Source organism: Pelodiscus sinensis, chromosome 23, assembly GCF_049634645.1.
Source record: "Pelodiscus sinensis isolate JC-2024 chromosome 23, ASM4963464v1, whole genome shotgun sequence".
Lineage (NCBI taxonomy): Eukaryota > Metazoa > Chordata > Testudines > Trionychidae > Pelodiscus > Pelodiscus sinensis.
This window is the reverse complement of record NC_134733.1, coordinates 23,741,681-23,769,100: the sequence shown is the minus strand read 5'-3', so window position 1 is coordinate 23,769,100 and position 27,420 is coordinate 23,741,681. Positions and strand designations below refer to the sequence as shown.

Sequence of the window (27,420 nt, the reverse complement as noted above, 5' to 3'; positions counted from 1 at the left end):
TGTTCTCAGTCCCCTCCCTTGTAGAAGATCCTCTTCTTCTCCTCTTCCATCCTTGTTCCACACAAGAGAGCTCAGTTCCAGACATTCCAACTAGCCCGTCGCTTCTTAGCTGCGCTGTCAGGTTGCATGTGTGACAAATCACAGGGCAGCGACCGGCGGTGGGGTTGGAAGCTCCTGCTGGGCTAGGAAAAGGGACCGTCTCTCCCCGGCAATGCAGAGTCGGAATTCTCCGGGTTTGACGTCTTAGCCCTGGGAGACTGGCTGTCGGGCTGCGAATCAGCCCCCTGCGCGAAGAGACAGTCTGTGTGGTGTGTGTGTGTGTGTGACTCACGCGGCAGCAGTTCCTGGAGCTCCCGCTGCGCCGGGTGCTGTACGTAGCAAGCGGCGGCCTGGCCCCATGAAGCTCAGCAGACCAGGCTCGCTGTCTGTCCCGAGGAGCAGCTGTGCACGGAGCGCTGCAGTGACTGTTGTTCAGGGAGGCTGTGGCAGGCCTGGGCCGCGAAGCTGGCTCTGCAGAGTGCTAACCATAGATCCGTTCTGCCCTTCGGTCTCCTGGCCGTACCGGGTTGGAGGAGCGCCGGCCTCTGCGTGTCGCGTACCCAGGGAGAGCAGAGTAGTCCCGAGAGGAAGAGGCGCTCTCGGCTGTGGTGTTGTTGCATGGTGCATTTGCAGTTGATGGTGCTGGTATCTGCGGAGGTTTCTCTGACTGGCCTCCCTTGCAACCTCTCCAGGTTCTGGCATTCTCCATTGAGAGCCTGAGGGAACCAAAGGATGAGACAGTGTGGAGAGAAAGAGAGACAGAGGTGAGAGGATGCTGAGTGCAAAGACCCAGCTAAGCTGATGCTGAGGGACAGAGAGGTAGGGGATGGAAGAGATGGGGACTACAGTGGAATGTTCTCTTTGTTTCCTTAAATAGAAGTAACCCTCTTACGAGAGAACGCGTCTCCTTTCCTCCCGGGAAAGCACGTGGCAGCTGCTGCTTCTCTGACTCTCCCGTGTCTCCCGTGTGTTCTTAGTTGACGAAGGGGATGGGTATGAGACCGACCACCAGGATTACTGCGAAGTCTGCCAGCAGGGAGGGGAGATTATTCTGTGTGACACATGCCCCCGCGCCTACCACCTCGTCTGCCTGGACCCCGAGCTGGAGAAAGCCCCGGAGGGCAAGTGGAGCTGCCCGCACTGTGTGAGTAACGGGAGGGCGGTCTGGAGCGCTCATGCGATGAGAGTTGCTGTGCAGGGAGTAGCGCCCAGTGACTGATGGGTCCCGCTCCTCGCCGCAGGTGGAATTATCCAGCTCACAGCGGCACCTACCCGTACGTCTGTAGCCAAACTCAGGCCTTGTCTACACTGGCAGGTTTTGTCACCACAAACTGATTTTTGTTGACAAAACAGGGAGAGCGTTTACACAGCAATGCAGCTTTTGTTGGGAGAAACATCTAGTTTTGGTGACAAAAAACTCCCAGTCCTGCGAGAGACTTTTGTCTTTTCTCTCCCTTTATTGTCGGCAAAGAGCCAGGGTGGACTCTGCTGTTTGTTTTGTCCAGAGAACAGAGGCCAGTATCCCACAATGCCTGCCCTGATGCCTCTGCTCAGTGTTCTGTGATCTCTGCTGCCCTGCAGGCCTGCGCTCCTCCCCTTTCTAAGCCCTGGGAAGTGTCTGACAGCTGAATGAGCTGCTCTGTTTAGAGAACAAACAAAGAGCAAATCATGGGAGTGCTCCTGTTCTGCCTGGCTAGGAACACAGCGGCAGGCAGACTGTTGCTGTCGGGGGCGAGAGAGGGTGGGGAGGGCTGGAGAGAGGCTGAGCTGCTTTGACATTCCTCAGCACAGAGAGCTCCCAGAGCTAACCATGGTGCTGCTCCCGGCAGCTGAAAATGCTCGGGGAGAACTTAGAGAGAATCCCAAGAAGTGCAGGGATCAACTCTGCCTTCTCCCCACACTGCCCTGCGGGATGCTCACCCACAATGCTTTGCTCTGTCTGTCGACAGGGGAGCTAGCCACGGGGCTGTGACATGTGGACAATGGGAAGCAGAAAAACTGGTTTGACCGGTTTTCACTTTTGGCGGCTTTTGCATCTCGACAGCGCTTTGGTCGCCAAACTTACCCAGTGTAGACACAGCCTGAGTTGCAGTATTCACAAGAGGGGCAGCTCAGTGGAGCTGAGAGAGAGGCTGGAAAAGGCTTTGACTCCCTGGATGGATCCAAATGCCTGCTGGGCTGCCTCAGCTTCCCTGCCTCCTCCGGCAGCTCTGGCCCCAACAGGAGCTGTGTCCAGGAGCCGAGGGTTGGGAAAGAGCCTGTGTCTGGATGGGCCGCGCTGTGATGGCCCCTCTCCCGCAGGAGAAGGAAGGGATCCAGTGGGAGCCGAAGGAGGAGGAGGAGGAGGACGAGGAGGGAGGCGAAGAGGAGGAGGATGACCACATGGAGTTCTGCCGTGTGTGTAAGGATGGAGGGGAGCTGCTGTGCTGTGACACCTGCCCGTCTTCGTATCACCTGCATTGTCTGAACCCGCCTCTGCCGGAAATCCCAAACGGTGAATGGCTCTGCCCGCGCTGTACAGTGAGTGTTACCAGCCTTCGTCCTCCCGGGCAAGGAGGGGGCCTAGCATGGCCGGCGGGTTTCAGAGCTGGCACTAGTGTCAGGGCCGTCCAGTGCCCGCTCTCATGGGCTCTGCTCCCCCCCTCCGCTGGGCCTGCCACCCCATGCCCTCTCCCCTCCGGCCCTGCCGTTCTGCCCTCCCCTCCAGCTCTGAGGAGTTTCTCACCCCCTCCCCGGCTGTGTCTCCCGGCCCTGGGTGGGTGAGCCATTATGTCCGTGCCCTTTTGTAGATTGGGTCAGGTCCCAATTGATGCATCTCTGGTGCAGAGGAGCCTCCCCGGAGGCAGCCGAGCTGCAGGGCGGGTGGGCGTGATCTGTGGAGGCCACGCCAGCACCGGCGAATTAACTCGGGGCTAGTCAAACGGTTCTTACGGCCTGGCTCATTCCATCCCCAGCTAGGAGCTGTGCAGCATCGCGGCCCCTCAGACAGAGCCCTGCTTCTCTAGAGGGGATGGCTCTGCTGTCGTTCAGGGTGCCGTGGGGGGCACTCTGTCACCCTGCCCCGTGTTCCTTTCAGGATGGTCCAGGCTGAGTCAGAGGTGGCCAGCAAGGCCTGGAACTGGTCTGGCTCTGGCGTTGTTAAAAATGGCACCGTGTGGCATGACCCTGGGTTCCCTGGGGGCTGGGCCCCATTTACTGCCAGGTGCTGCTGCTGTTCTGCCTGCGGATTTCCCATCATGGGAGCAGTTTCCAGTTCTGGTCCAGACTCCAGAGGAGACTGCTCAGGGGTTTAGTGCCTCTCTCTCTGCCTGGACAGCTTACTCCTGGGGATTCTGTGCCACTGCAGAATTTGTGCAGAATTCATGTTCCCCGCGGAAGTCTGTTTTCTCCCACAGAATCTGTGATTTCCACCAAAACGCTCTCCACCCATTTCAGCCCCTGCCCAGCGACGTTTCCCAAATCTCTTTTGCTGTCCGTATTGTGACAGACGTGCTTGCGGACAGGTAACGGGGAACACGTTACCAAATAGTTGAAACTGGCGTCACTGTCGTGAGGTATTTTGATAAACCAACCAACGAACAAAGGAAGCGGCCAAGTTTTGCAGAACGTTAGACTATTGTGCACAGAATTTGGGGGCAATATTCCCTCAGGAGTAACAGCGCCCTCAGGGTTTGGCCTGGGCAGGATCTGTGCTGTGTTCCCCCACTACAGACCTTTGCCCTCCAGCAGACACCATTGCCAGTGCAGGCCCAGTGCTCTGGTGCCCGGTGGATTGGGCCTTCCCTGATGTTTCAGGGCTCTGCTGCCAGAGAGAAGTGAGGTGTGGGGCTGACAGGGCCCATTTCACACCAGGCGCGTGTGTGTGTTATTTTTACCCTCTTTTTATTCTCAGTGCCCTCCCTTGAAAGGCAAAGTCCAACGCATCCTGCACTGGGTCTGGAGAGAGCCCCCGGCCCCCTTCCTGTCTATGCTCCCTCCGCCGGAGCTGGGTCTGGCTGTCCCTCCGCCGAAGCCCCTGGAAGGGATTCCGGAGCGTGAGTTCTTTGTGAAGTGGGCAGGACTCTCCTATTGGCACTGCTCCTGGGTAAAGGAGCTGCAGGTGAGATGCAGCGAGGGGGGCTGCATGTGATGGGGCGGGCCGGGCACCTTCCAGCAAGCGTGTGTGAGGGGGGCATTGAAGCTTAACCAGGCCCCTGCCCTGTTGCTCTCTCTGGGCACAGCTGGAGCTCTACCACACCGTGATGTACCGCAACTACCAAAGAAAGAACGACATGGATGAGCCCCCGGCCTTCGACTACGGCTCTGGGGACGAGGAGAGCAAGAGCGAGAAGCGGAAGAACAAAGACCCGCAGTACGCCAAGATGGAGGAGAAGTTCTACCGCTACGGCATCAAACCCGAGTGGATGATGATTCACCGCATCTTGAACCACAGGTGATGGGGGGATGGCTGTACTGAGTCCCACCACTCCCGTAACGTTGGGGGCCTATATTGCCAGTAAGGCATCATGAAGATCCAACAAAAGAAATCCAGGGTGCAAGCTGATGCTGTCATTTTGCCTCTTTTTGCAAATGGAGGTCTAGGGGAGTGGTGTGACGGACCAGGCCGTGTCTGGGCACAGCTGAGGGTGTCCGCTCAGGGTGAATTGCTCAAATCCGGGGCTCCTTACAGTCCCCAGACTGGTGACCTTTCCAAACAGGCCACAAACCAGTCCCACAGAGCGCTTCAGCTGCCTGCCTGAAGCCTCACGAGCAAAACCCCTCCGGCATCCCAGCAATATCCGTGCCCCAGACGGCCCCGGGCCTCATACACAGGTGGAGGGTCCTAGCACCCAATCCCACCTACCCCGAACAAGTTCTGTCCGGTTCCAAGAAACCAGCCACAGATCTCTGGCCAATTTACCCTCTGGATCTTACCCACAAATCACGCCGGGCCAATCCTTTAGAATCTATATCCAAAGGTTTATTATTACAATAAAGAAAAGCATGAGAGTAAGGTTGTTAAAGAATATTACGTTACATGCACCGAATCTCCCAGTCCTCGATGCAGGCTCTAGCAGAGATGTTACAGCTGCTGGTTTAAAAGTTCTTGTTGCACATCCTAGCATCAGGATGGGTTCACAGGTCTTCCAGGCTCTTTGATCCCTGCAATGCTGCCTCTGGGATGAAGTGCTGAGCTGAGAACAAAATGGCATCGACCACATGGCCTCTTTATACCTCCTTCCTGGCCTCTTCTTGTATGCAGCAGGTCACCTGGTCAGAGGCCAATCTCTATGTTTCCTGCTGGCTGCTCTCAGGTGACAGCCCCCATTCTTTGGGTGTGTCCTTGGCCCATCAAGTGCCATTGTCCCACAGGGCCTGGCTAATCAGTTTAAGCCCATTGCTTCTTGTCCTGTCCTCAGAGGCCAAGAAGAACAATTTTTGTCCCTCCTTGTGACACCCTTTTAGACACTTTATCTTGTCCCCTCTCAGTCTTCTCTTTTCTAAACTAAACAAGCCCAATTGTTTCAATCTTCCTCCATAGCTCGTATTCTCTAGACCTCATTGTTCAGGTCATAAGCCAACTTCCAGTTAATGGGTTTTAGGAAAGGACTTTCCTTGGGACAGACTATTCCACGAGTGCCTGCTAAAGGTGCCTGCAGTTTTCCTTTGAACTGTCCTGCACGGATGGAGCTGGGTCCTGGATAAGCGTCTGCATTCCTGTACAGAGGCTGAAACACAGGATCCTACCCCGCTCTTTCCGACTTCCACTCTTTTAAGTTGAAAGCCATTGAATGAGTTCTCCTGCTCTTTCACAAGTAGCTGATCTCTGAGCAGCTGTGGCCACACTTTTCACGCTGCACAGCCTTCAGCTCAGAGGTGTTCTATAAATTACTGCCCAGCCCTGACTTACAGGCAGCACAGAGCCCATGAAAGCGCGTGGCTGTTAGCTGCTGTGATTAAGCGCACGGCCGATTCATGGGCCATTCCACCTGAAAGGTTGAGTCCTTCTTGGTGTTATGTTAGCGCGGCAAGGCCGTTCTGATTGGCAGGGGCCAGCGAAGGGCAGCGTGTTCAGTTTCATGAAACCAGGGTCAGAGGAAGCTGTTTGCGTAGAATGGAAACATGGCTACACAGGTCTAGGGGCTACTCCCGGGAGCATCCCTGAACCCGTTGCCTTGGAAGGGCAGGGCCCCCCCCGCTGGGTGTTCAGAGCTGGCTGTTTGGTGGTTTTGTGCATGTGTGTGGGAGATTTATCACACAGACAGCCCATCTCTGGCACTTTCCTCCCCTGGCTCCGTGCGGCTCTCCCAGCCACTAGGTGACAGGAGCTTAGAGCATGTTCTGGCCCCTGTTTGGTTGGGGCAGGCGTCTCCGTTTCAAGGGACTTGAATTCAATTCTGTGGAGACTTCCAGGCCCAGAAGGGGTGTGTGTGGGTGAGCAGAAGTGGAGAGGTTTCCGTGGCTCAGGCGTGGCCATGTGAGGGATGCGCCCGCTCAGTGTTGTGTTCTGTCATTTCAGTGACGTGCTGTTCCACATTATGCCTTCCAGCTTCGATAAAAAGGGAGACGTCCATTACCTGATCAAATGGAAAGATCTGCCCTACGACCAGTGCACTTGGGAGATTGATGACATAGACATCCCGTACTATGAAAACCTGAAACAGGTCTACTGGAACCACAGGTAGGAGCCAGGGAGCCGTGCGCTTTGCAGGCTGCCCAGGCAGCACCGAGACATGCGCCGCTGCAGCTGCGAAAGTGACAAGTGAGTTTTGGGGCCTCAGCTGGTGAGGGAAGCACTGGAGGCACTTTCAGGGGACACGTTTGCGCTACACGGTGATTTGAGAACCTGGCCCTGTTAGTGGCTTGCAAGTGTCTCTAGTGCAGCCTGCCTGTAGTATCTCGAGTAGCCACCTGGGGTCGCCGTTCATCAGTATCGGGACAGGTTGGACCTCCCTAGTCCAGGCCCCTCCAGACCTGAGTGGTCCCAGAGGAGGGATTTTGCCAGACCCAGGGGAGGTCACTTCTGGCTCCCTGCTCCCCCCCCCCTTGGCTTCCTGGCTCTCCCCACAGCCCAGCTGAGCCCTGCACCAGCTCCTGCCCCCTCGTCCCCTGCAGCCCAGCTGAGACATATGTTGGGCTCCCTGGCTTTTGCCCCCAGCTCTCTCTAGTTGGTCTGCATGTCGCGCCACCCTCCCCGGATCGTGCTGGGCTCCTGGCCCCCTACTTCCCACACCACACTGGAACCCTCTGATCCTGGAACATCTCTGCTCCTTCCTTCCGGACCACGGATGTTGTCAGACCAGAGAGTTCTGGTTTAGAGAGGTGCCACCTGGAGCAGTAATGTGACTGACTGCATTTCTAAGGCAATCCATGGTGCTGGACTCTGTCTAGTTTGTAGGAAAAAATAGAGGCTTGTTGTTATTTTGCGTAGGTATTTTGGTGATGCTGCAGGGCTTGTTATAACTGACATCCCTGGGGATCAGGGAGGCCATGAGGGAAATACCCTTCTACCTGTCTAGCTCCCCTTTTCTTATCTGTACCCTGTGTTTGACAATCTCTCCCAGGGAGCTGATGCTGGGGGAAGATCTCCAAGCACCAAAGAGGCTGAACAAGAAAGGGAGAAAACTGAAGGAAGAAAAACTAGAAAAACCTCCAGAAACTCCTATTGTTGATGTAAGTGAGGGGCCTTGGGGGTGCAAAGGCAGCCATGCAGGAGTATGTGAGCCAGCTGAGACTCTCATTGGCCCCCCCATTCTTGCATGAGCTTCTAAGAAATGTTGTATGCATTGAACTTCTCTAATCCGGCACTCTCTGGTCTGGCAACATCCGTGGTCCGGCAGGATGTGAGTTCGCCAGGTGTCCACTTAGCGTGGACGTGGCCAAGTTTCCCGCAGTCCCATAACATTTGTTTACAGCCCCCAGTCCTGGCTCTCAGGGTTCTGTGCTGTTGCTTAGCTCTAATCTACCCCGAAATGTCCTGTAACAGCCCAGTGAGCAGTGGCAGGGTTGGCAATGTCGCTAGACAATACTGACCTCCCGTGGTCCGGCAGATTCTCTGGTTCGGCAGCGGTCAGGTTCGGAGGGTGCTGGACTAGAGAGGTTCAACCTGTAGTTTGTTTCAGTATTTCAACCCTTGTGCAGCCCGGGTTAATCCCTGGCAAGCCCCCAGCGCTGTGTGACCTGCGCCTCCACAGGTATCGGACGATCACAGCTCTCGTTGGGCACGAATCGCCGTTTGCGGCCAGTGTGAGCGGTCCACGCCGCTGCCCGCTGCTCTCATTGGAAGTGAACGACGATTCGTGGCCAATGAGAGCTGCAGTTACCTGAATCCTGCAGAGGCGCAGGTAACATGGCGGTGGGGGCCTGCCAGGGACTAGTTGACGCCATTTTATTGCCCACCCCTGCTCTAGAGGGGAGGCAGGCGAGGGGGGAACAGGCTCTGTAGACTCTGCATTCTGCCTCTTTCCCCTGCAGCCCACAGTGAAATTCGACAAGCAGCCGTGGTACATTGATGCCACAGGAGGCACCTTGCACCCCTACCAGCTGGAAGGACTGAACTGGCTGAGGTTTTCCTGGGCCCAGGGAACCGATACTATTCTTGCTGATGAGATGGGCCTCGGGAAGACGGTGCAGACCATTGTGTTCCTGTACTCGCTGTACAAGGAGGTGAGTGGTTGGCACCCACGGAGACGTCCTTAGCATCCCGGGGGAGCCCGAGGAGCGTCGGTCTCACCTGGAATTTTCCATTCTGAGCAGGGCCACTCGAAAGGGCCGTATCTGGTCAGTGCCCCTCTCTCCACCATCATCAACTGGGAGCGAGAATTTGAGATGTGGGCCCCAGACTTCTACGTGGTGACCTACACGGGGGACAAGGAAAGCCGGGCCGTGATCCGAGAAAACGAGTTCTCCTTTGAGGACAATGCCATCCGGAGTGGGAAGAAGGTTTTCCGGATGAGAGTAAGTCCTGATTTGCGTCACCCCGCCCCCACCTGCGACCAGGCAGATTTTATTCCTGGCAAAGGAGGGGGTGAAAGATGAACTGTCATGCTCATTCAGTATGGAGAGAGAGTCACCCTGCTGAGCCTGCTAACAAATGGAAAAAGAAACTCTCTCCTAATGACCCTCTCCAGGCATCCTCCCTCTCTCTGGAGCTGTCTAGGGAATTGCAAACCGAGAGCATATTTACTCTGCTTTCTCGGACTTCTCGCACTCGACTGGGCTCCATTATTTCAGCTCTCGCGCTGTCTGCAGGGTGTCCCCGCTATCCATCGCCCAGGATCCATCGGTTCTACGCTCGCGTCATTGACACTTGTAGGAACAGTTGCATTAAAAGTCCTCCCATTCCCCGCTCTTACATTGTCCCCCCCCCCCCCGAAAAGGGCCAATTTGTGCAAACAGAAGACAGCCTGTGGGGAAAAAATTCCCCGCTTGACATCGTTTTGCTAGACGGCCACGGTTTTTGGAACGTATCTTGGACGTCTAGCGGGGACGCCCTGTGCGGCTGGGAGACAGGCTCTTTGTCCCTGGGTGTGTTCCACCCATTAACGTTATCACTGCAGCAGGGCAGTCTGCCGTGGGACTGTGGGGGGAATCGTGTGATGCAGGCCCCTTCCCCAGAGGAATTCTCTCAATTTAGCACTTTCTGGAAGAGAGAGAGCGGGAGTTCCTGGGGCCCGTGGACTGGTCTGTGAATCGGAACAGCGGAGAGCAGGATTCAGCGGGGCGGGCGGGAGGGAGGGGAGCATTCGTGCACGCGTTGGTGCTAGCGTGACTCCAGAGTAACTCTCCCGAGGCCGGTGCAAGCGGGAGCTCAGTCTGACCCAGCGAGGGAAGGGTTCCCAAGAAGCTGAATCCATTGTTCTCCAAAGAGACAAGCTGGCAGTTTAGAAATGCAGCAGACCTACGGCGGGGGCTTTCCACGTTTCCGCCGGAGCCTGCTCTCCTTGGTTTCTGTAGCTCCCCAATTCATCTGCATGCTCGGCTGGCGATAGGTTTTCCGCTGGCTTGATTCATGCCTGGACTGGGCTTGCTGGCATTTTGCGGGACGGTGCAAACGAGGCCACATGTTTATCCACGTGTTGGGATGCGTGTCCTCCACAGAAGCACTGAGGGCCAGTTGCAGCCGTGTCCCCTGGTCTCTTCAGGCTGTGATGGTCTCTCTCTCTATTTCATCTAGAAAGAAGCCCAGATTAAATTCCACGTCCTGCTCACGTCCTATGAGCTGATCACTATTGATCAGGCTGTTCTGGGCTCCATAGAGTGGGCGTGTCTGGTGGTGGATGAAGCTCACAGGCTCAAGAACAACCAGTCCAAAGTAGGTACCGTTCATGGGTCGTGGGTCCAGGCCCAGCTAGGGAAGGCAAGCGCCAGCCCCGCCCCTTCCACCTGAGACCCCGCCCCAGCCCTCTTGGGCAGCCAGGAAGTGTCGGCAGGTTTTGGAAGGCAATGCCTTCCCTTGCCTCGGTTACCCATCACCCGTTGTGCCGTTCATGGCAGCCGGGAAGAACTGAAGTCAGCAGTTGTGACTGGCATGTTTGGGGCCTGGCTGGGGCCAAGGGGAGCCTTTGGGCTGTCTCTGATGGGAGAGGGGGAGGAAGGGGCCCTTTGCCGGGGGCGGGGGTCTGAGGTTGGGAGCAGAGGAGTCTGTTTGGGGACCGGTGGAAATTCCAAGCGGAGGTAAAAACAAGAAGGGGCTGGCCCTGCAGAATTCACTCCCGCTTGAGCCGTTAACCATCACCGAGAGCCTTGAGGCGACCCCCCCCCCCAGCCTGTCAGCTCTCCAGCAGGGCTCCCCGGAGAGCGAAATGAGATGCCCCCTCTGCTCTCCGTCCGTCCCCCGGGTAAACAAGCCGTGTCCTCCGGGCTCCCCAGCTCTCCTGGCTTGGAAGTGGCCAGCCTGAGGTAAAATGGCGAGAAGCCCCAAGAAGCCGGGGCACATTCAGTTCCAAACCACGTGAGGCTGACTCCAGTCCCACCGGCAGGAGACTCGTTTCAGCCTGGCCGCCAGCGCCACCTTGAGTAGAGGGGGTTCCCTGGGCTCCCTGCGCAGAGGGGGTTCCCTGGGCTCCCTGCGGAGAGGGGGTTCCCTGGGCTCCCTGCAGAGAGGGGGTTCCCTGGGTTCCCCGGAGTGGCTGGCAGGAGGGAGTGGAGATTAGCAGGACCCAAAGGGCTAAAATGACTCCCCCGCACCCCGTGACTCGACTCCCCGTCCCAGTTCTTTAGGGTGCTGAATAGCTATAAGATTGACTACAAGCTGCTGCTGACGGGAACGCCGCTCCAGAACAACCTGGAGGAGCTTTTTCACCTGCTCAATTTCCTCACCCCGGAGAGGTTTAAGTAAGTGGCCCCATTTCCCTCCCTTCGCGGTGCAAGGGTCACAGATAAGCTAGGCAGATGGCCAGACGGCAGGAGGACAGAGCTGCAGCGCTGTGCTGGAATAAGTACCTATACACGGCGTGTCTGTCAGAGGGGATCTTGGCTTATTTCCTACACGTCTGTCACGGGACGAGTGGGCGCGAGATTCTTAGACCCAGCCTCTTCCTCCCGAGACGGGGCCTTGGTGGCTTTGGAACGTGGCTGAGGCCGGTGTCCGAGCTGGAGCAGCGAACCCGCTCTCTGCCGTGCGCGCCCTTCTCTGTGGGACGGGGGCGACTTGCGAGCCAGGGCTCTCTGCTTGAAACCCCGAGGGTCCCAATCGCTTGGGTTACGGCTCCCCCATGACCTGCCACCTGCTGCCTCACGATGGGTTAATTTTACAGCAACCTGGAAGGGTTCCTGGAAGAGTTTGCTGACATCTCCAAGGAGGACCAGATCAAAAAACTCCACGACCTCCTGGGTCCCCACATGCTGCGGCGGCTGAAGGCCGACGTGTTCAAGAACATGCCCGCAAAGACGGAGCTGATTGTGCGGGTGGAGCTCAGCCAGATGCAGAAGTAAGTGCCGGTCACGGCGCGGCAGGTGGCTCTTCTGGAAGCTCCAGGGTGCAGCGCCGCTGGTGTCGTTTGTGCTTGGTGCAGCCAGACGGCAACCTGGGCCCTGGTCCTGGCCAGGGGAGAGGACACCCCACACCCCAAGCTTTCGGCCTTGGGAAGAGGTGGCAGGCCTGGGTTCCTTTGGGCAGGCCAGGGAGCTGGGTGGGTCAGGCACCTCTGTCCGGGGGACCTGGTGATTGGAAGCCTGGCTCCATGCGCTGAGCAGGCCTGGCGCTGGGGGCAAACGAGGGAGCTGTAAAGTCGTTAACGTTCTCATGGCCAGTGGGGCCGGGGAGGTATCTGTGTGGAGCAGGCTGAGGGCTGCAGCTCTGTCTCGCTCCAGGGCACCTGCTGCTCTCCCGAGCATGCAGCGTTCCTCTGGGCAAAATGCACCGGCTCTCCTGCGGCATGCCCTACGTCCTGGGGCCAGAGCCTGCTTTCACGTACCCAGTGCCGGTGTGGAGTGACCCCTCCGAGTCCAGTGGGAATCTGCCAGGTCAGGCCGCGAGCAGCCTTGCTTGCCTGGGTGGAATCCATCGTTTTTTTGCCGATTGTCCCAGTTTTCCCCACTGGCTTTCTGGAGAAGCAGCAGGGAAAGGAGAATTTCTCTCCCAGGACACACCCACTCCGGGGCACAAGCTCTTTTCACACAGCAGCAGGCTACGTCTTAACACTTCCCCACCCCCCTCGCCACAGGGCTCGCACCGGGGCTGTGTTATCCAGGTGAGTAAGTGGCCTCAGTGGGCTCCACAGAGCTGGAGTTGCGTTTTCCAGTGGCTGGGCCAGTCCTTTTCCTAGGGTCACTCCGTCGGAAGGAACGCGACCCCTCAGACCGCTCCCCCGGTGGTGGTAACGGCTTTCCCGTCCCTGTCCCCGCAGGAAGTACTACAAGTTCATCTTGACGCGGAATTTCGAAGCCCTGAATTCCAAAGGCGGTGGGAACCAGGTGTCGCTGCTCAATATCATGATGGATCTGAAGAAGTGTTGTAATCACCCGTACCTCTTTCCCGTGGCGGCCGTGGTAAGAGCCAGATCTGCACTGCAGGCGCACTGCTGAGGGCCCGTGTTTCTGCTCCTTTTCTTTTCAGTCCACGTATTCAAGGATCCTCCAGGTTACTACAGTAACGTAACCTTCAGGGCAGGCAGGTTTTTCTGGCCTGCACAGTGTGAAGTGGGCATCCTCTTTCCGAATTGCCCAGTGATCTTTCTCCATCGTGCTTGTGGATTTCGGTGTGTGTCAGGCTTCCCAGTTTGCAATGCAAGGCCACAGCACGGGGAGCAAGTGGGCAGCCAGCCTGCTCTGTCTCTGACCCCCCCCCCCCCCCCCACCACCCATGAGGGCTGAATCCTACTCCCACTGAGGCCGGTGGCCGTCTTCCCGTTGACTTCCGCGTGGCCAGGCTTTGCCCCTAGAACAGCGACAGTGACGTCGCCTTCCCCCAACCATGCATCCGCTTACAATGTTCTCAGGAGGCGCCCGTGTTGCCAAATGGATCCTACGACGGGAATTCTTTGGTTAAATCTTCTGGGAAGCTGATGCTGCTGCAGAAGATGCTGAAGAAACTGCGAGATGGGGGTCACAGGGTCCTGATCTTCTCCCAGGTGAGCGAAGAGAATTTCATGTCTCTTGCCTTCAAGACTCAAAGCCCAAAGCCCGGGGAATTCTGAGGGGAAGGACTCTCCTCCAACAGGCCATGTTATTTAAGAAGTGAGCGTTCCGGCTTCACTGCCCTGCAGGGTCATTTTGATCACAAACTCTTATGAGCTGTGTCAACGCTGAAGGCCCAGAATGTTTTCTTCTGTATCCAATTCTGCACCAGGAGTCGGATAATAGAAACACTGTCACCGGCTCTCACGCCGTATCTCACCAGACGGCGGGAGGAGTCCGGGGGCACCTTAAAGCCTGACAGATCTATTGGGGCACAAGCTTTTTGAGAGTAAAGCCTCACTCGTGTTTGAGAAACTGCTCGTGTTCATGGAGTTAACAAGCCAGGATGGAAGTGGCTCGTTCACAGCATTTGGCGTGGAGATGTGAATCCCATTTGCAAATTCATCATTACCCACTTAGGACTGACTAAGGATCTCAGCTGCCTAACGCACTACAAGGGCAATTTCCCCTCTCTGGATATTCACATCTTCCCACCAAATGCTGCGAATGAGCCTCTTCCGCCCTGACACAAGCAGCTTCTCCCTGATGTACACCTGCCTCTGTCACTCCACGCCCACCCGTCTGGTGAAGTGGGTTCTATCCATAAAAGCTGATGCCCTAATAAACTGGTCAGTCTCTGAGGTGCCCAGGACTCCTCGTGGTTTTTGCAGATACAGACTAACACAGCTACCCGCTCAGACGGGTTGGGTATATTCTCAGCTCTGCTAGTGACCTGGGCTGTGGCCTTTGGCATGTCATTTAATCGTTCTTAGCCTCATTTTACCCCTGTGTAAAATGGAGACGACACTAGCCCTTGTGTCTGGGGATTCTTGAGGGATACTGTGTCAGTGCTGGCAGAGCATGTGAAGAAGTCCTGTCAAAGGGGCAGCTACTCTCACAGTGGCTTGTCTTGAATGTTACTGCTGCCTCTGTTCCGTCGGACCCTGGGGCTAGGATTTGGAATGAGGGGTGGTGACCTTGGAATTACGCACGTAGGCTCAGACCAGACCTCTAAGTCCTGCAAACCGCACCCTCGGCCTTCCAACCACGTACCACGCGAGAAGGTGTGGGGCCCCCTCACTGCCGCCCTCGTGGCCACGAGCTTCCCGGAGGTGACATGTTATTTCCCACGGGCCAAAAGCACTCCTTGGTCCCAGGGAAAATCCCCCCCAAGCGCTGCGTTGATGCAGCCCCAGCCCTGCCCTCCGGGGCCGCGCACAGCTGCTTACGGCGCGTTCTCTCTCTAGATGACGAAAATGCTGGATTTGCTGGAGGATTTCCTGGAGTACGAGGGTTATAAGTACGAGCGGATAGACGGCGGCATCACTGGAGGCCTGCGCCAAGAAGCCATTGACAGGTTTAATGGTACGTAGCAGGAGTATTGTTACGAATACACAAATCAGAGCTTCCCTTCCGGGCATGGTGCAGGAAGCATGGGCCATGAGCAATCTAGGACACTACTTTAATGTCGTGGGGCCTAATGATCCTGAGGGTGAGCCACAGGCAAGGATGACTCGAGACATTCCTGCACCCCGGGAAGCGGGCGCGATGCATGCGTGGGTCTGCCCCCCGGGTGCACGGCGCAGGCGTGGCCCTGCCCCCCGGTGCGCTGCGCACGTTACAGCTGCAATTGGGCGCGCGGTGCCTGATTGCTGCTCTAAGGGATGCCACGCAGCTGGGCGTGCGGCATCCCTTACAGCTGCCATATGGCGCCCCCCCATAGGTTGGCGCCCCCCATAGGTTGGCGCCCCCCATAGGTTGGCGCCCCGGGCAGCTGCCCAGCTAGGCCCCCCCCCCCCTTAATCCGGCCCTGGCCAGAGGGTTCTAGTTCTGTATCAGGCACGTGATTGACACTGCGTGAAGTCAGTCTGTGTAACCGCTCCTGTGGTTCCCGTGTATGACGTGCTGCCTGATTAGCTGAGAACAGGTTGAACCTCTCTAGTCCGGCGCCCTCGGGACCTGACCGGTGCCGAACCAGAGAATTTGCCAGATCACTGGAGGTCAGTATTGTCTAGCAGCATCACCAGCACTGCCACGGCTTGCTGGGCTCTGAGAAGGGGTAAATCACAGCACAAAACACCAAGAGCCAGGACTGGGGCTGTAAACAAACTTTACGGGACTGCGGGAAACTTGGCCACACCCATGGTAAGTGGGCATCCAGCTAACAACAATCCTGCCGGACCACGGATGTTGCCGGACCAGAGAGTGCCGGATTAGAGAGGTTCAGCCTGTACTGAGGTCTCATGAACGTGGTGGCCGTGCACGGCGTGTTAAGGAGCCTGCTCTCCCGAGAGTAGTTGGCACCTGCAATCGGCAGTGCTCATAAGGCGAAGAATCTGAATAATCCACAACATGAATCCGTGTGTTTGTTTCCACGACCCTGGCACGACTGTGAGCGCTGCGGGGCCCGCTGCAGCCAGGCCTGTCTGAGAGCGAAGTGGCGTTTCGCTGTTGGGAGTCGCGAGGGTTTGTCCGCGCCGTGAGCGCGTGATTCCCAGCTCGCCTGCGCGCTCTGCACCACACAGCCTGAGAGCTGAGAACGCGGCCGGCGGCTGGGCCAGGCTTTCCAAAAGGGCGGCAGGCGAGCCAGCCAGCAGGCTGCGTGCGGCCCAGTGGGTTCAGGGTGCCGGGGGGCGGCGAATCCGACTCCAAGCCCACTAGGCGGGTACGGGGGGGTGCCGGCTGCGCCCCAGTGGGTTTTGCAGGCAGGCCTGTTGCGCCCCTGCCGGGAGGCGTAACGTGGGGACGCTTTCAGCACGCCGACTTTTGTTCATGGCGCGGTGGGTGCCTCTCAGGGAGCCAGCGCAGGTGCTGCCCAGTCTGCAGGGCCCAAATGCTCTTTGAAATGGCTCCGTGAATGGCCACCCTGCCCCCGGGAGCTGGAGTTCTTCTTTTCCCCAATAACAAATTTCTGCCGACGGGCGCGCTTGTTAACCCATCCCCCTCCTGGGTAGGCACCAAGTTTTCTGCGGGGGGTGCGTGTGGGGTGACCCCTCCCTGCGCTTCGTACCCTGCTAGGTCGATGTGGGCGGCGAGGCCTGGGGGGAAATGGCCTCAGTGAGAAACCCCAGGGCATGTCCGGGGTATTTTTACCCGCCTGCCTTGCCTCCCCACTTCCCTACGTCCTGCATTTCCAACGGGCCCCCGTCTCACCTCGTGCCACCCTGCGGGTTTGTCTTCCTCAGCGCCCGGGGCCCAGCAGTTTTGTTTCCTTCTCTCCACCCGCGCTGGGGGCCTGGGCATAAACCTGGCGACGGCCGACACCGTCATTATTTACGACTCGGATTGGAATCCCCACAACGACATCCAGGTGTGTTCCCCTGACGCTGTGGCGAGCCCGTGCCAGCCGCCTCTGCCCTGCGCGTTCCCGGTGGCTCTTTCATTAGCTTTGTCCTCTAGCGACCCGCGGGTGCTCTCGGCAAGTGTAGAAAGGGGGGACTCTGCTCGGAAACCCTTCCGCGTTCTGTGTCCTCTCGTATGGCCGTGGCCTCCTTTCCGGTGGCCCGTGGTTGTCAGGAGACAAGGGGCGTTGTTCCGGAGGCTTCTCCCTGCATCGTGCTGCTTATTCCTCCTCCCCCTCCCTGCGGTTGTATCACCTCAGCCGTTCCCGAGAGGGCCTTTGGGTGGGTAACAAGCAAGGGGAGTCAGGGGGACCCCTCAGGCACAAAGCAAGTGCCTGTGGTAACCACGGGCACGCCCAGAGAACGCGGCGCGGGTCCCCTTCCCAGGCAAACAGGCGAACGAGCTGTCACCCTTGTTACCCACCTGCCTCAAACCCCTCCAACGAGACGGGCTCCCCCGTGAGGAGAGGGGAGCAGAGGCAAGAGTCGTGCCTGTTCTCAGCTCCCCACGCCGGCCCCGCCTGTCTCCAGTCCTGCTGTCGGCATGAGCCCTTCCCAGGCCATGGCCGCAGGGCGGGAGGGCCCGGTTGGGGGGGTGGCCTGGGCTTAGTCCTGTCAGTCACTCCCCAGGGCGCTGCTCCCTGCAGGCCTTCAGCAGGGCTCACCGCATCGGCCAGAACAAGAAGGTGATGATCTACCGCTTTGTGACGAGGGCCTCCGTGGAGGAGCGCATCACCCAGGTGGCCAAGCGCAAGATGATGCTGACCCACCTGGTGGTGCGCCCGGGGCTGGGCTCCAAGTCGGGCTCCATGACGAAGCAGGAGCTGGACGACATTCTCAAGTTTGGGACGGAGGAGCTCTTCAAAGACGACGTGGAAGGTGAGGCCGGGAGAGGACACGGGCGGGCAGAGAGAGCCCCGGGCACAGGCCTTTGATGCTTCGCCCGCCTGTCTTGTCTCGCCACGTCCTGGCCAACCCGCGTGCCCGCTGCCCTTTGTGTTTCAGGCATGATGTCGCAGGGCCAGCGGATCGCTCTGCCGGAGCCGGTACCCCCGTTCCCCGAAGCACCATCCTCCAAAGGGGGCGCAGTGACCCCCAACATGAAAAAGAAACACGGCAGCACGCCGCCAGGTACGCGCGAGGCAGGACAGCCACCACCCCTCGGCACTGGCTCTTGGGATTAGGCGGAGAGCTGTGTCGGGGGCAGGAGGGGGTGGAAGGCCCACGAGGGATCAGCACATGTACTGCTCCTTGGCGTAGGCTTTTGCAACTGGCTGCTTGGTGGTCGCTCTGCCCCTGTGCCGCTCCTGCGGGCTTCCTGCCCCTCCCGAGCCAGCTGGCAGGGGCGGGGAGCGTCGGGGGGGAGCACGCCGTGCCTGGCGCTGACCCATGTGCTCTTGCCTCCCGGGTGGTGCCGCAGGGGACAACAAGGACGTGGAGGACAGCAGCGTGATCCACTATGATGACGCTGCCATCTCCAAGCTGCTGGACCGCAACCAGGACGCCACGGACGACACCGAGCTGCAGAATATGAACGAGTATCTCAGCTCCTTCAAAGTGGCCCAGTATGTTGTGCGAGAAGAGGACGGTGTGGTAATGTGCTTCCTCTCATGGCTTGCCTTTACTTCGGGGGGCTGGCCCCTGCACGCTCCCCCCACCTCTCTCCGGCCGGTGAATGGGTGGGCAGAAGCCGGGAACCGCCCCTCCGGCCTGTGTGCGTGAAAGTTTCCCAAGACGGGGACTGCGGGGGCAGAGCTGCCTGAGGGCCTCGCTCACGGTTGGCAGGGGCTCTGTGGGACCCCCCGGCTCAAGGGTCCCAGTGTCGCAGAGGAGACCTGTGGCCCTGGCGACTCTACCAGTGAAAACTGGTGTGTCTGGGGGCTGGGCTCAAGAGCTCGGCCTTCCGCGGGGAGGTCAGAGCCCCGGCCAGGGGAATGGGTGTGTCCGAATTCGCCTCCCCTTGCGTTACCGCCCCATCCGGGCAGCTCGACTCCAGAGCACCCGCAGAGAAGGAGGTGCAGGGCTGGGCTAGCCTGGCCTCCCTGGCCCATGCTCACAAGTTCCCATCGTGGGGTAACAGCCCTGCCCTGCCTCCCTGGAGGAGACTCTGCAGTGCACAGTTAGGGGGGCTCTGACAGGGCATCCTCTCCCCATCGCCCTCCTCTCCTGGAGCGAGCCCCGGACCACGGACAGACAAACCCCGGGAGCAGACACGCTGCTGCTAACGTGGCGTCCCACCGAAGTGCGTGTGCCTGGCGGCCGCCGGACTCACTTTCCTGTCTCTCGGGCTCACCCTGGGCAGATTCCCCCTGGGGGTGCTGCAGGGCCTGGAGGAGGTGCTGGGGGGGGGTACTCGCTGGCTGGAATTAGCACCCGGGATGCCCCAGGGTCGCCGCTTCTGGGTGGGGACGTTGCAGGAGCCGCAAGGGGCCTGTTGGGTGGGGACACAGGCAGGCCTGGGGCTGCACCCCGGCAGGTGACTCCGGAAGGGCCTGGCTGGCTCTCGGGGGGGTGGAGCGGGCTGGGGAGGCTGCTCCCGCCCGCCGCCGTCTCACCCGCCTTTGCTTCCAGGAGGAGGTGGAGCGCGAGATCATCAAGCAGGAGGAGAACGTGGACCCCGACTACTGGGAGAAGCTGCTCAGGCACCATTACGAGCAGCAGCAGGAAGACCTGGCCCGGAACCTCGGCAAAGGGAAGAGGATCCGCAAACAGGTCAATTACAACGACGCCTCCCAGGAGGACCAAGGTACGTGCGGCTGCTGCCCACAGGGCCGCCAGGGCCGGCTGCCTGCTAGCGAGGGGGCGGGCTGCCGGCTCGGCCGGGGCAGGAGGCGCGTGGCCAGGCTTGCGGCGCGCTTGGTGCTCTGCTCTGTTCCGAGATGCTCCCCGGGGGTCGGGGCGGGGACGTGGACAGGCAGCATGTGGGTCTGAGTGCTAGTGATGCTGGGCTGGATCTCACGGCGGGAGAGTTGGCGGAGAGCAGCCCTGAGCAGCCCTGGTTTCGGCAAGCCGGAGCAGCCGAGGGGCTGTCCAGGGCTTGGCGGAGAGCAGTCCGAGCAGCCCTGGTTTCGGCAAGCCAGAGCAGCCGAGGGGCTGTCCAGGTCTTGGTGGAGAGCAGCCCGAGCAGCCCTGGTTTCGGCTAGCCGGAGCAGCCGAGGGGCTGTCCAGGGCTTGGCGGAGAGCAGCCCGAGCAGCCCTGGTTTCGGCTAGCCGGAGCAGCCGAGGGGCTGTCCAGGGCTTGGCGGAGAACAGCCCTGGTTTCGGCTAGCCAGAGCAGCCGAGGGGCTGTCCAGGTCCGCAGAGGGTGTGACATCGACCGAGGTGTAGCTGTCATCCCGGAGTGAGGGACTCCTGGGGTGGGTAGGATGCCACGCGCCAGGGCCACATGCCATGTGCCGGATGCCACGTGCCCCAAAGGGACCCTGGACATCAGCTGGGAACTGTCAGAGCAGAGCTGGCTCCCAGCTGGTCCCCACCACCCCTCTGTTTGATGGGACAGCTGGTGTAGAGCTGCCTCGGGGGGGGGGGAGAGGACGACATGCCCCCCCACCCTCCCACAAACACACTGGGGCAGCAGTGGCCCCTCTGCACAGCTCAGGTGGAGAAGGCCTTGGCAGGCCTCTCCAGGGAAAAGCTCTTCCCTGCTCAGAGGCGGGTGGAGAGGCAGGCGGCCACGTTTCCTCTCCCTGTGCCCGGCAGAGTGGCAGGACGAGATGTCCGACAACCAGTCCGAATACTCCATCGGCTCCGAGGACGAAGATGAAGACTTCGAAGAACGGCCTGAAGGTCAGAGTGAGTCCTGGCGTTCGTTACTCTTCCCATCCCGACCAGGACCTCCCTGCGCTGCCCTAACCACTGCCCGACCCCCAGAGTGACAGACAAAACTGTGTGGGCGGGGGGAGACTGGCTGGTGGGCGGGCTCAGACTTGGGGTGGGGGGTCCCCCTGACGGCTCCCTGCTCTGCTTCCAGCTCTGGTCAGGCTGGTGCCGAGTGAGGACTTTGGGTCTTTCTGAAATGCCTTGAGCACCCCAGCCTGGTCCTTAGCAGCGAGTCTGTCCCAAGAGGCCCTGGTGCCAATTGCTCCTCTTGCTGGTGGTCTCAGGGGAGCAGCCGTGGATGCCGGACGTCCCTGGGACGAGAGGCGCAGAGCGGCACGGAGAGGCTCGCAGGAGTTGGTCCTCTCTGCTCTCCCTTTGCCACTCTGCTTCCCCCTCCTTCCCACTGCTGGGTCCCGGCAGAATGGTACTGGGTGCTCCCGCCTTGCTCCCCAGCAGGCCACTGCTCCCGCTCTGGGCCCCGCGGGGCAGCCTGTTGCCGTAGCAGCTCCAGCCGAAATGGTGGTTCAGGTGGGTCTGCTTTGGAGGTGCCAGGTGGCCTCCCTTCGTGCCTGGCTCATTCCCTCCCACTCTGAGGCCTCAGCATCTCGGGTCCCTGCTGGTCCGGTCCGTTCTTGCCTTGGGGTGCGAGGCTCTTTGGGGTCCAGCCCTGCTCTGGCTTGACAGCAGGGGGTGGGTCTGCTGGGGAGGATGTGGCCTGTCCACTGGCTGTACCCAGAGAGCTCCCTTTGCTGCATGGCTGGGACACCCCAGCATGCTGAGCCAGCGGGGGCCGGGAACCAGCCCTGTTCTGCAGCTCTGTGACGTTCCCCACGGAGCCTGTTACAAAGGACCTGCGAACCTGTCGTGCCTGGCTCCCCTCGGCGGGTCCTGGCCCGCTGTGGCCACAACAGGTCCCTGGAAGCCAGCCAGCTAACTGCCCGTGCATCTCCCAGCTCCCTGAGCAGGAAGAATGAGGCTGGTTTCTGCCGCACCGCAGCGTGGCGCCCGTAGAGCTGGGCCCTGCGACGCTCCCCGGCTTGGCCTGCACTCCCAGCCCAGCACTGGGGGTCCGGCTCTGGCCAGCGTGGGCTGAGCTTGCTTCTCTCGCATTTTGGAGGCTGCTGTGAGCCACTTTCAGCTTCCAGGCCTCTCCTGCCCCTGGCTGCAACCCACGTGCCACAGCCCTGCGGCTCTCTTTGGGCCCTGCACCTGGGCCACGGGAACTGTCTGTCGCAGCCGCGGGTGACCGGGGGGAGCCCTCAGCCACGTCCACATCAGAGCCGTGCAGGGCCTGGTGCCACCCTCCGCTGGTTCTACTCTGCCTGCAGAGCCGGCCTAGGGCCGACACGCCGGTTGTGACCAGTTCGGTCGCTAGGCCCCTCCCTTGGCACTGTCACTTGATGCACTAAAATACCATGGAGCCTGCCCACCTGTTTCCTGGGGTGCCCCTCAACTCCATCCTGCCCAGCCAGGCCCTCGGGCCTCCTCCAGCCGTGAGACAGAGCGAGGGGGACAGCCCGCTGCCGTGTGGTACAGACCCTGAGAGCAGCTCAGCTCTGGGACGCACAGCCCCCGTGGGACCAGAACCCCAGCTAGACCCGTCCCACGCCGCAGAATGTTTTATGCAGGCTCAGCCCTTGATGTTCGCCCACTTGCTCAGGGTAAAGAGAGGCACCGACTCCTCCCCCGGTAACAATGATTTACGCTGGGTTTATCATTGGGCGAAGGAGAGTGATTTCTGAAGAATGACAGATAGGATTTAAGGGGTCATAAGAGAGAACAGACAGAACAGGGTAGGTTACTAAGCAAAATAAAACAGAACACACAAGCTCAGATGAATACGCCAAAGACACTGGTTACATGTAGTGGCTCACCCTCAGTTGTTCTGATGAGCTTCTTTCACAGAGGGGAAAGCCTCCAAGCCTGGGCCCAAGACTTTCCCCAGCTCAGTCTTAGATGTTTCCAGCAGTCCTGAGTAGCCAGGGAGAACCGGCGACCTAGATTACTCCACTCCCCCTTACGTTGGTTTTGCATAAGGCGGGAATCCTTTGTGTTTAGGATAAACCTTCCCTCTGCCCTTGTGGAAAAATACAGCATCCAAGATGGATCCCAGCATCAGGGGCCATGGCCATATGTCTTGGAAGGCACCACCAGAGCCCCTCCTTCTAGGCTTCCGGGAAAAACGAGTCTATTCACCGATCATTGTCCTGAGCGCTGGGCTGTTAAGTTCCTTGGGGTTCCGAATGGCCCTCACTTAGCAGGGCTGCATTAATGACACAGGTTTATACTTCCTATTTCTAACTTCGGACACAGGAATGATCCCGCAGACCCGTGAGATCCCAGTGAAGTATTGTGCACACGCCTGTGTCATTTCCTCTTCCTCTGCCTGTTTCTGTGCTGCGTGTGGAAAGCCCCGTCACACTGGGCTCGTGGCCTCTGACAGGGTGTGTCACTTGCCTCTAGGTGGCAGGAGACAGTCGCGGCGGCAGCTGAAGAGCGACCGAGACAAGCCCCTCCCCCCTCTGCTGGCAAGAGTTGGGGGGAACATCGAGGTGAGCTGTGCCTAGCGTGCCGGGGTGATAGAGTCCCAGCCAGTGCCAGCCATACCCCGGGAGGGCACTTGGCCCGTGTGTTGGACTGACTCAGGTTTCAGCCTCCTTTCCGGTGGGTGCAGACTGGCTCTGTACTGCGCAGCGGTGCCTGGCCCGCCATGCCGGGGGCGGCGCTGAGGCCCATGTTCTCTGCAGGTGCTGGGCTTCAACGCGCGGCAGCGCAAGGCCTTCCTGAACGCCATCATGCGGTGGGGCATGCCGCCCCAGGACGCCTTCAACTCGCACTGGCTGGTCCGAGACCTCCGCGGGAAAAGCGAGAAGGAGTTCAGGTAATGGCCCGCCGGGTGGGCGCGGCCGGCTCCTGGCTCGGGGCTCCGGTGGGCCGGTGCACTCGCTGGGGCGTGAGACAAGCGAGCACTCCAACACGGATCCCAGCTGCGCTGCAGGTCACGTGCTGGGCCTGGGCTGTGGAGGCTGGAAGTGCCTAGGTCACAGCTTTATAACTGAGCCTCCGGATACCCTCAGGCTGCCCCCGGTGGGCAGGAGAGGCCGAGGGGCTCACGCAGGACCTGCTACAGGCAGGTAAAAGCAGCCGTGGGCTCTCGAAAGGAAGAATCGGCTTCCCGAAGGGCTCAGCCCATAGAACTGCAATCACAGATTTTCCACCGACTAGTCGATTAGCCAGTAAGTGGGGGAGCCACAGCAGGGTTAGCTCTGAGCCCGGGAGCCAGTCCCGCGGCCGGCTCGTAATACATTTAAAAGTGGTTGTAAAGCGCAGCGGGGGGTGGGGACCCAGACCGAGCCCGGAACCAGCTGTCCCGGCTCACGCAGGGCCCCCCTGCTGGGCTTCTGGCTTTTAAATGTATGAGGAGCCAGCAGGCTCCTGACAAACTTAAAAGCAGAGGCGCAGCGTCTGGGACCGGGCGCAAGCCGGGGATCAGCTGACTCCTGGCTCGTGCCCAGTCCACACTACCCCACTGCCCCCCCGGCTCCGCACTGAGACGATGCTGGGGGGAACCGGCTTTTAAGCTGCCCCCCCCAGCACCAGCTCCTGCTTCCCCCTTGCAGCCTCTGATAGAGGCAGCAAGGAGAGGGAGGGAGCGACTAGACGAGGGACTAGTGGGCTAGTCGCTGACATCCCTATCCCTGCCGGCTGCAAGGGCCCCTCCGTCACACGGAGCAATACCTTTCCCTCCCCAGGGCCTACGTCTCTCTGTTCATGAGACACTTGTGTGAGCCTGGCGCAGACGGTGCCGAAACCTTTGCGGACGGCGTCCCCCGGGAAGGGCTGTCGCGCCAGCACGTCCTGACCCGCATCGGGGTGATGTCACTAGTAAGGAAGAAGGTGGGTGAGTAAAAGTGGAGCCGTGGCGTTTCAGGGGGCTGCGGGGCTCCTGAAAGCCGCTGACTCTGCTGAACGGCTTCTTGCCGCTGCTCCGCGGATTAGGCCTCTCCGGTCCTGGCGGGCATCCTGACACTGGCTCTGAGCCCAGCCCCTCTCGTCGCAGGGACAGTGCAGGCTTTTCCGTTAAAACGTTTCCGTTAAAAGCATTTTCGGAAAAGCGCGTCTAGATTGGCAGGATGCTTTTCCGCAAAAGCACTTTTTGTGCAAAAGCGTCCGTGCCAATCCAGACGCGCTTTTCCGCAAAAAAGCCCCGATCGCCATTTTCGCCATCGGGGCTTTTTGCGGAAAACAGTCCTGTGCTGTCTACACTGGCCCTTTTGCGCTAAAGTCTTTCGGAAAAAGACTTCTGCCCGAACGGGAGCAGCACAGTATTTCCGCAAGAACACTGACGATCTTACATGAGATGGTCAGTGCGTTTGCGGATATTCAAGTGGCCAGTGTAGACAGCTGGCAAGTTTTTCCGCCGGAAAAACTTGCCAGTCTAGAGACAGCCTTATAGAATCCCAGGGCGGGCAGAGACCTCAGGAGGCATCGAGTCCAGCCCCTTCCCAAGGCAGGACCAACCCAACTCAATCAGCCCAGCCAGGGCTTGGTCAAGCCGAGACTTAAACACCCCTAGGGAGGAAGATTCCACCCCTCCCTAGGGAACCCAGCCCAGCGCTTCCCACCCGCCTAGGGAAATCGTTTTCCCTAATATCCAACCTAGACCTCCCCCACTGCGACCTGAGCCCATTGCTCCTCCTGTCCCCACTGAGAACAGCTCCAGTATGTAACTGAAATGAGTCTTTGGAGGTGCCGAGTGACCGAGAACTTTCCACATCCCATGGCTATAAAACCACTGGTCTGGCTTCAGGGAGAGTGGTGATTTTATCTGTACTAATCGCCACCCCCCCCACGCTGCTTCAGCAACCCCAGGGCAGGGCAGCACGTTCCCAGAGGGCTCAGGCTGAGAATGGAGATGGGCCTGACCTCGAACGGGGCGAGGGGGAATCCGGTGAACTCAGTACGTGGTGTCTGTAGCGACACCTGCTCTCAGCTTGGGGCGTGCGGCCGAGGAAAACCAGCCCCGAGCAGCATGAGGTGCGTGGGAGAGTGGGGGCCGGGGAAGAGGCCTGCAAGGTCAGATGTGTCCGGGAAAAAGGGAAGGGTAAAGCAGGAAGCTTTCAGGTGGGGTCTGGCCCACTCCGGAGCCAGGGCTGCCCAGTAAGATGGATCAGTCTGCGTGTGCACAGGGCGCTGGGGCAGCTGTCTTACCCCGGCCATGGGCGTGGGCTTGTCCTTCGGCATTCGCATGCTCACTCGTTCGCACTGCCACGGCCACACGGGCCAGGAGCCAGATACCTTCTTCTTGCAGACGTGGCTCCTGCAGAGTAAGTGCAGGGAACGCAGGTGAGAGGCAAAGCCTGCGGGAGGTCGGGGACTTCTCAGATCTGCCCAGCTGCTGCACAGAAAGGCCCCCGTTAGCTCACCGAATAGGGCTGGTGCCTGCCATTCCAGCGCCTCGAATGCAGCAAAACGCAGAATGTCCGCGCTAGTCGGGGCTCTGGACAGGCAGCTCTGCTCAAGTATCTGGCTGCTGGGTGCTAACCGTCCGGGCCCCGCGGTCTGTGTGGCTCTACGGTGCTGGGGGCTCTCCCGTGACTGGCAGCTCTGCTGGCCAGCTGCACGTTACTAACTCCCCACCTGCGTGACTCACGTCTCTGTGCCCAGGTCCAGGAGTTTGAGCACGTCAACGGGAAGTACAGCACCCCTGATCTGATCCCCGAGGGCAAGAAGGCCAGCGAGGTTGTCTCTTCCGACCCCAACACCCCTGTGCCAGCCAGCCCGGCGCATGTGCAAACCGGGCCCGTGCCACAGCCAGGTAAATGTGACCACCGGCGGCTTCCCGGAGAGCCTAATCCAAGCGAAGCGGAAACAGCGTGTCTACAAATATCGCGTTGTCAGGCCTCAGCGTTAGTAACAGAGCAAGCGTTAGGCCAACAACTCTAAAAATGGCTGCACACAAATCCTTGGCTTCTAGGGTTGCCAGATGGTTTCAACAAAAATACCGGACACACTTGACGTGACATCACAATCTACAGTACATCTTACTGAGAAAATAATAGACAGTTCTGTTTTCTCAGTTATTTTTTTCTCAATTTGTTTTCCGAACAGAAAGCTCAAATAGTGAACTGTCCGGTTCAAAACCAAACACCTGGCAACCCTACTTGCTTCCACACTGCTGTCAAGCCCCACAGGCCAGATCTTGGGACTTTGGCCGGCTTCGAACAGAGTTTCTAACCGTCCGACCCCTCTCAGGCACAATGGGAAGTTAACAGTTAGATGCAAACCTGGCGTAGGCTCGAGAGTAACAGCATCTCTTTCCAAGTCGCCTGTAACCAACAACGTTTGACTTGAAAGCAAGCGTCCCTCTCGTAATCCTGGGAAAGTTTCTATAAAGCAACCAAACTTTCCAACGGTCGGCGTCACCAGCGTAGCAGGCAGGATTCACCGGTGTCCTGACAGGTCCCGTAGGGCTGCGCGTGTGCGCCTCTCTATGCTGTGCTGGCTTGCGCAAATAGCCACCACAGCAGACTCCTCCAGAGCCCCCAAAGACCACAAGATCAGATAAGGGATCAAAGGTTTATTGTTAAATAAAATACAGTAAGAGTTGCCTGTAGACTCC

The 27,420-nt window shown here is 59.2% G+C and overlaps 1 protein-coding gene across 9 annotated transcripts in view; it reads left to right on the top strand.

The window, feature by feature from the left end:
• The window catches only part of CHD5 (chromodomain helicase DNA binding protein 5), a 93,024-nt gene that overhangs the window by 46,261 nt on the left and 19,343 nt on the right, over positions 1-27,420 (top strand). For 5 of the 9 annotated variants that reach the window (XM_075906315.1, XM_075906312.1, XM_075906317.1 and 2 more), the window contains 24 exons: positions 1,017-1,183; positions 2,341-2,559; positions 3,932-4,138; positions 4,260-4,471; positions 6,539-6,700; positions 7,584-7,692; positions 8,494-8,685; positions 8,776-8,976; positions 10,196-10,333; positions 11,234-11,355; positions 11,778-11,951; positions 12,870-13,011; positions 13,461-13,592; positions 14,886-15,003; positions 16,824-16,948; positions 17,627-17,858; positions 17,985-18,110; positions 18,400-18,572; positions 19,551-19,725; positions 20,679-20,771; positions 23,262-23,350; positions 23,546-23,679; positions 24,551-24,695; positions 26,466-26,616. In XM_075906315.1, the coding sequence (XP_075762430.1) occupies positions 1,017-1,183; positions 2,341-2,559; positions 3,932-4,138; positions 4,260-4,471; positions 6,539-6,700; positions 7,584-7,692; positions 8,494-8,685; positions 8,776-8,976; positions 10,196-10,333; positions 11,234-11,355; positions 11,778-11,951; positions 12,870-13,011; positions 13,461-13,592; positions 14,886-15,003; positions 16,824-16,948; positions 17,627-17,858; positions 17,985-18,110; positions 18,400-18,572; positions 19,551-19,725; positions 20,679-20,771; positions 23,262-23,350; positions 23,546-23,679; positions 24,551-24,695; positions 26,466-26,616 (3,738 nt within the window). The remainder of the gene's footprint in view (positions 1-1,016; positions 1,184-2,340; positions 2,560-3,931; positions 4,139-4,259; positions 4,472-6,538; positions 6,701-7,583; positions 7,693-8,493; positions 8,686-8,775; positions 8,977-10,195; positions 10,334-11,233; positions 11,356-11,777; positions 11,952-12,869; positions 13,012-13,460; positions 13,593-14,885; positions 15,004-16,823; positions 16,949-17,626; positions 17,859-17,984; positions 18,111-18,399; positions 18,573-19,550; positions 19,726-20,678; positions 20,772-23,261; positions 23,351-23,545; positions 23,680-24,550; positions 24,696-26,465; positions 26,617-27,420) is intronic. The other 4 variants (XM_075906319.1, XM_075906314.1, XM_075906320.1 and 1 more) reach the window with 3 other exon arrangements.